This window comes from Nicotiana tomentosiformis, chromosome 2 (genome assembly GCF_000390325.3).
Source record: "Nicotiana tomentosiformis chromosome 2, ASM39032v3, whole genome shotgun sequence".
NCBI lineage: Eukaryota > Viridiplantae > Streptophyta > Magnoliopsida > Solanales > Solanaceae > Nicotiana > Nicotiana tomentosiformis.
Window position 1 is genome coordinate 140,315,939 of NC_090813.1, and position 7,761 is coordinate 140,323,699.

The 7,761-nt window shown below is 41.0% G+C and overlaps 1 protein-coding gene across 1 annotated transcript; it reads left to right on the forward strand.

The window, feature by feature from the left end:
* Nucleotides 1-388: 388 nt before the first annotated feature.
* LOC138905723 (uncharacterized) lies at nucleotides 389-3,541 on the forward strand. Its single transcript, XM_070194247.1, has 4 exons — nucleotides 389-560; nucleotides 2,502-2,732; nucleotides 3,063-3,376; nucleotides 3,476-3,541. The coding sequence occupies exons 1-4, from the start codon at nucleotides 389-391 to the stop codon at nucleotides 3,539-3,541; spliced, it is 783 nt and encodes a 260-aa protein (XP_070050348.1).
* The last annotated feature ends 4,220 nt before the right edge of the window (nucleotides 3,542-7,761 follow it).

A 7,761-nucleotide genomic window follows, 5' to 3' on the forward strand; every position in this document is an offset into this window, starting at 1 on the left:
ACAGACTGGGGAGAGGCTCGTGATGTCTTCTGAGGGGTTGATAAGATTGGACAAGTTCACAAAGTTATTTCCTATTTGCTTTGGTGGTACACCTTCTGAGGACCCACATGATTTCATTGACCGTTGCCATGAAGTGTTGCTCAACATGGGTATAGTGGAGTCCAATGGAGCTGACTTTACGATTTTTCAGATGCATGGCTCCGCCAAGAGGTGGTGGCAAGACTATGATCGAGCCAAACTAGCAGGATCGCCTCCACTCACTTGGGATCAGTTCTCATAGCTATTTTTGGAGAAGTTCCTTCCTTTTACTCTGAGAGAGGAGTACCACAAGCAGTTTGAGTGCCTTCAGCAAGGTAGCATGACAGTTACCCAGTATGAGACCAGATTCATGGATTTTGCTCGCCTTGCAGTTATCTTGCTTCCTATTGAGAGGGAGAGAGTGAGGAGATTCATTGATGGTCTTAATTTTGGTATCAGGCTACAGATGTCCAAGGAGACTGGGGATGATTTTTCTTTCCAGCGGGAAGTTGAGATTGCTAGACGGATCGAGATGATTCGTGGTTAGGGTAGGAAGGCACTATATGAAAAGAGGCCTTGTCATTTTAGTGGTTTCAATGGTGCCTCGTTTGGAGGTAGGTGTTCATTTGGTAGAGGCCATCCTCCTAGGACAATTCAGTCAGAATAGGCATCCCAAGGTGCTTTGGGTAGTTGTTGTTCTTATGCGTCCTATCCTATGTAGCTAGCCTACAACGCACCTTCAGCTCGGGTCAGTGTATCTCTGATTCAAAGTTATCAAGGTGGCTATTCAGGTCGATAGGGACGGTTCCAGGGTCAGCAGCCATAACAGCCGAGGACTTGTTATACTTGTGGAGATCCGAGTCACGTCGCGAGGTTTTGCCCTAGGCCAAAGGGTAGCATGCCACAGTAGAGTTCTCGTGCTATGATTCTATCACTGGTTGCCCCACCGTCCGCTCAGCCAGCTAGAGGCGGGAGTTAGGCAGCCCGAGGTGGTGGTCAGGCCATTATAGGTAGAGGTCAGCCATGGAGAGGCCATCCGAGAGGCGGGGGTCAGAGTGGTGGAGCTCAACCCCGTTTCTATGCATTTCCAACTAGACCTGAGGCAGAGTCATCTGATGCGGTCATCACAAGTATTGTTCCAGTTTTCCATAGAGATGCCTCAGTTTCATTTGATTCGGGCTCCACTTATTCATATGTGTCATCTTATTTTGCTTCATATCTGGTTATGCCTCGTGATTCTTTGAGTGCTCCTGTTTATGTGTCGATGCCTGTGGGAGATTCGACTGTGGTAGATCATGTTTATCGCTCGGCTGTGGTTTATATATGGAGCTATGAGACTAAGGTAGACCTTCTACTTCTTTATATGGTGGACTTTGATGTTATCTTGGGCATGGATTAGCTGTTGCCTTATCACATTATTTTGGAGTGTCACACGAAGACTGTGACATTAGACATGCCGGAGTTGCCTCGGTTAGAGTAGAGAGGGACTCCTGGCCATTCTACTAGCAGGGTTATTTCTTATGTGAAGGCTCGACGTATGGTCCAGAATGGTTGTCTGTCATATTTTGTCTATATCCGAGATCCTAGTATAGAGGTTCGTTCCTTGGATTCGGTACTAGTTGTGCGCGAGTTCCCAGAGGTATTTCCTACAGATTTGCTAGGGATACCACCCGGGAAAGATATTGATTTCTGAATTGATTTGGTTTTGGGCACTCAGCCCATTTCTACCGCACCGTACTGTATGGTCCCAGTTGAATTGAAGAAATTGAAGGAGAAGTTATAGGATTTTCTCGATAAGGGATTCATTAGACCTAGTGTCTCGCCTTGGCGTGCATTAGTGTTGTTTGTTAAGAAGAAGGATGGAACGATGAGGGTATGTGTAGATTATCGGCAATTGAACAAGGTCACTATCAATAACAAGTATCCATTGCAGAGGATTTATGACTTATTTGATCAGCTTTATGGTGCCAAGGTATTTTTTGAAAATTGATTTGAGATCGGGCTACCATCAGTTTATGATTAGGGCATCGGATGTCCCTAATATAGCTTTTCGGACTCGGTACGGTCACTATGAGTTCTTAGTGATGTTATTTGGTTTTACTAATACCCCAACAACCTTTATAGATTTGATGAAACAGGTGTTCAAGTTTTCAGACTAGAGGAGCATTAGTCAAACCAAATCCATCAAATCCGCTTCACTAGGTCTACCTAGATTTGGTTTGACTAAGCCCTATCTCGATTTGGTATACTCCCACAGTCAAGAAGAGCATGAGCAGTATCTTCGGACTGTACTTCAGACTCTGAGAGATCATCAATTATATGCCAAGTTTTCAAAGTGTGAGTTCTGGTTAGACTCAGTTACCTTTTTGGGCCATATTGTATTTTCCAAGGGCATTCAAGTGGATCCTAAGAAGATTGAGGTAGTTCAGAACTGGCCTAAGTCTACTTTAGCATAGAGATTCAGAGTTTCTTGGGTTTGGCAGGTTATTATCGCCGGTTTATGGAGGAGGTTTCATCTATCTCAGCCCCATTAACCAAGTTGACCCAAAAGGGTGCTCTTTTCAGATGGTCCAGCGAGTGTGAGTTAAGCTTTCAGAAGCTCAAGACTGCATTAAGTACAACCCTAGTGTTGGTGTTGCCTACAAGTTCGAGATCCTATATCTTGTATTGTGATGCGTCACGTATTAGGCTTGGTGCAGTATTGATGCAGAATGGTAGGGTGATTGCCTATGCATCTCGACAGTTGAAGGTTTATGAGAAGAAATACCCTGTTCATGACTTAGAGTTGGCAACCATTGTTCACGCACTGAAGATTTGGAGGCACTATCTGTACGGCATTTATTGTGAGGTCTATAACGACCATCAGAGTCTCCAGCACCTGTTCAAGTAGAAGGACCTTAATTTGCGGCAGCTGAGATGGTTGGAGTTGCTGAAAGATTATGATATCACCATATTATATCATCCAAGGAAGGCCAATATGGTGGCCGATGCATTGAGTAGAAAGGCTGAGAGCATGGACAGTTTGGCATATTTAACGGTAGCAGAGAGGCCACTAGCCATGGATGTTCAGGCTTTGGCTAATCAGTTTGTGAGATTGGATGTTTCAGAGCCAAGCCGTGTTATTGCTTGTATTGTAGCACAGTCATCGTTGTTGAAGTGTATCAACGCTCGCCAGTTTGATGATCCTTACTTATTGGTGTTGAAGGATACAGTGCAACAAGGTGGTGCTAAGGAGGTTGTGATTGGTGATGATGGTGTCATGCGGCTTCAAGGCCAGATTTGTGTTCCAAATATTGATGGATTGAGTGATTTGATCCTGGAGAAGGCTAACAATTCGTGCTTTTCTATTCACCCACGTGTCATAAAGATGTACTGTGACTTGAAACAACATTATTGGTGGCGAAGAATGAAGAAATACATTGTTTCTTATGTATTTCGGTGTTTGAATTGTCAATAGGTGAAGTATGAACATCAGAATTCAGGAGGATTGACTCAGAGATTGGAGATACTAGAGTGGAAGTAGGAGCGCATAACTATGGATTTTGTGGTAGGTTTACCACAGACCTTGAAGAAATATGATGCAGTCTGGGTTATTGTGGACCGTTTGACTAAGTCCACACACTTCATTCCGGTGGCGATTTCCTATTCTTCAGATCGGTTGGCTCAGATTTATATTTAGGAGATTATCTGCCTGCACGGCGTGCCTATTTCCATAATTTCTGACCGGGGCACGCAGTTCACATCGCATATTTGGAGAGTCGTGCAGCGTGAGTTAGGCACGCGGGTTGAGCTGAGCACATTCTTTCATCCTCAGACGGACGGACAGTCCAAGTGCACCATTCAAATCTTGGAGGAAATGTTATGTGCTTATGTTATGGATTTCAGAGGTTCATGGGATCAGCTCTTGCCTCTTGCCGAGTTTGCCTACAACAATAGTTACCAGCTGAGTATTCAGATGGCGTTGTATGAGGCCTTATACGGGAGGCGATGTCGTTCGCCAATTGGTTAGTTTGAGCCTAGAGAGACTAGGTTGTTGGGCACTGATTTGGTCCGGGATGCTATGGAAAAGATTAAGGTGATTCAGGAAGGACTTCGTACAGCTCAATCCAGGCAGGAGCGTTATGCGGACCGGAAGGTTCACGATGTAGCTTATATGGTGGGTGTGAAGGCTGTCCTTCGAGTGTCGCCTATGAAGGGCGTAATGCGGTTCGGAAGGAAGGTCTAGTTGAGCCAGAGATTTATTGGTCCGTTTGAGATCTTGGAGAGGGTTTGGGTAGTTGCTTACAGGCTTGCTTTGCCTCCTAGCCTAGCAGGGCTATATCCGGTATTCCATATTTCCATGCTTCGGAAGTACTATGAGGACATCTCTCATGTTTTGGATTTTAGCATGGTTCAGCTTGATGAGAACTTGCCTATGAGGAGGAGCCGGTGGCTATTCTAGCCCGGCAGGTTCAAAAGTTGAGATCTAAGAGTTTTTTTTCTGTGAAAGTGCAATGGATAGGTCAGCAGATCGAGGCAGCTACGTGGGAGTCCGAGTCAGATATGCGGAGTATATACCCCCATATTTTCACCAGTCGAAGTACTTTTCTATGTCCGTTCAAGGACAAATATTATTTTGGAGGTAGAGAATGTGATGACCCGATAGGTCATTTTAAGTACTATCCCTAATTTTAATAATCCAAGATCTCCCGTAGCTTCATTTGATATTTCTTGCATGGTCCATGTCGCTTTTCGAAAAGCTTTTATGTGAAATTTTGAAGAAAATAAACATTTTGACTAAAAATAAGGCTAGCGTTGACCATGGTCAATATTTTGGATAAACAACCCCAGATTGGTGTTTCGACGATTTTGATAGGTTTGTATTGTGATTTTGGACTTGGGCGTATGCCCAGAATTGAATTCGAAGATTCCTATATTGATTTGACTTGTTTTCCCGAAAGTTGGCAATTTGAATTTTAGGAAATTTCTTAGGTTAACTTTATAGTTATCGGGTTCGGATTTTGATTTTGGGACTTGGAATAGGTCCATTTTGCTATTTGAAACTTGTCTGCAAAATTTGGTGCAATTTAGAGTTGATTTGATAGGATTCAGACGCTTGGCTGTGATTCTAGAAGTTCTTGAGTTTTCTTTTGAATTTCATGCGTTTTGACGTCCGATTCATGGTTATAGATGTTATTTTGGTATTTTGATTGCACGAGCGAGTTCGTTTGATATTTTTAGACTTGTGTAGATGTTTGGTTTGGTGCCCCGAGGGCTTGGGTGAGGTTCAAATATGCTTCAGACCATTTTTGGACGTAGGAGATTGCTGTTTCTGGTGTCTAGTGACTTATGCTTCGTGATTGTGAAGCTTCTCTCGCAATCGCGAAGGGGAAGTTTGGGTTGGGGGCTGGTGGTTCTTCATGAACACGAGGGTCGGTCGCGAATACGAAGTGTTGGGGGGCTTAACCTTTGTAAACGCGACAGGCATCTCTCGTGAATGCGATGCTTTGTGGGATCTGGGGGGGGGGGGGGATGTCAGATGGATCTTCATCACGAACACGAACCTTGGGTCGTGAATGCGAAGGACTGTCTTGGAAGAAACCTTCATGAATGCGATGGTAGCCTCGCGAGCGCGTAGGCCTTGTGTCAGTACTCTTCGCGAAGGAAAAGCCATAGTTGAGCATTGATTTGGTTGCGGAGTAACGTAAATATTTTGGTTAACTTTGACTTGAGGGAATTAGGACTTGTTGGTCTATTTGCTACGTGAATTATGTGTGGGGATAACGTATATGTAAGGTGACGAGTATATATGCGTTGTCACTGGGTTAAAGCATGCAGGTGAAAATTATTTTATTATATTATGTTTTTGCATTGACTATGCTTTCCATGGCTTAGTTAGATTATTATTTCTCTAATTGTCCGCCTTCGTATTTATTGTTTATTTTGAAGTTATGGGATATTGAAAGTGAGTTTGTTCATCATAATGCTATGATTGAAGTGGAATTTATTTTTTGCCTTGCATTAGTACCTTGGTTTATTATTGTTGTTCGGTGAGGAAGAGTAAAAAGTACGAAGGGTGTTGCCGTACCTCATTTGCATATACTATCATTGATTTGAGAGATTGTGAGGATTAAAATACGAAGGGTGATGTCGTGCACTTGATTTCTTATTATCATTTATCATACCATATGAGGAAGAGAGTAAAAGCACGAAGGGTGATGTCGTACCATTTCATTTATCATATCATTATTATATGGTGAGAATGAGAGCAAAAGCACGAAGAGTGATACTGTGCCATTATTGGTTTTATTGCTTTATTTGATTTTCGGATTTTGTGATTTATTCGGTTGCATTGTTGCTTATTTTGGAAGGAGTTTACTTGGTGATATTGAACTTGCCATTTTTACCGTGCTTTCATTTCTGCATGTTCCCTCCTCATTATTATGATAAATGCACTATTTGTTATTTCTATTGCTTTATGTACATATCCGCACAAGATCTCAGTAGGTGTCTAGTCATAGCCTCATCACTATCTTGTCGGGGTTAGGCTCAATATTTACGGTAGTACATTGGGTCGGTTGTAGTCATGCTACACTTCTGCACTTTTTGTGCAGATACTGGTATTGGTCCCAACGATGTCTAGCGGTGCTTTCGCTCGGATCATATCTACATCGGAGACTTGAGGTAGAGCTTCTTGCGTTCGCAGCCCCTAAAGTCCCCTTTTATTTATGTCTTTATTGTTTATTTCATTCCAAACAATTGTATTTCGTTCGGACCATACTTGTAGTATTCTAGTTGCTCATGTACTGGTGACTCCAAATTTCTGGGATTAGACTAGACCGTGCTATGTTATGATTTTATTTTATGTATTACAGCTTTATTAGTTGTTAACTATTGTTATCACTCTCTTTTAAATTGTTAAAAAGGTAATTTTTTCACCTAATATTGGCTTGGTTAGCAAGAAGATGTTAGGTGTCATCACAACCCCGAGGTTGGGAATCCGGATCGTGACATATAGCATTACTCGTAAGATCAATGTGTCATCTAAACAAACTCACATTTTCTAATGGTGAATTACTTATCGTGTATTTTTAAAATTGCATAAGAGGTTAAACATAGAAATGAACTGGCAGTCTAATTTTATTTCTTTTAAATTATTAGTAACAATTGAATATAAGGGTGGGAGTAAAGTTTTGTAAGATATTAAAAATCTTACTCCTAATACTTTTGTTTTCTAATGTAAGTAATGATGTAAAGAATATATGAAAGGTAAAATAATTAAATTTTTGTCTAATAAACAAGTCTAGCTAGATATTATAGAACAAAAGGTAAAGTCGAATACCTCCTTATATTATGTAAATATATAGTTTAACTGTTAACATATAGCAGGAAGTTTAATAGTTTTCTTAATATGCAATAAAATAATCTTAAAGTTAGTGTAATTTTGGATGGGGGATAATTATTTCAAATGTATATGAAATAGTAAAACATTTAGTAGAATCACATAGTAGTTCCTTTAAATAGTAAAACATATAATTATTTTCTTAATATGTATTCTCTAAAATCCTATTTCTTTCTCAATTCCAAAGATAGTTATTAATTATAAAATATTATACCAAAATAGTCTAATTATAACACTAAAATAATAATTTATTCATATTCAACTTCACCTGGCTAAACTAATTTCACGATACTTTCTCCTATAAATAAGTCCAACATCACTTAGTGTTAATCACTCCTCTAACAATACTAGGTGAAAGAAAA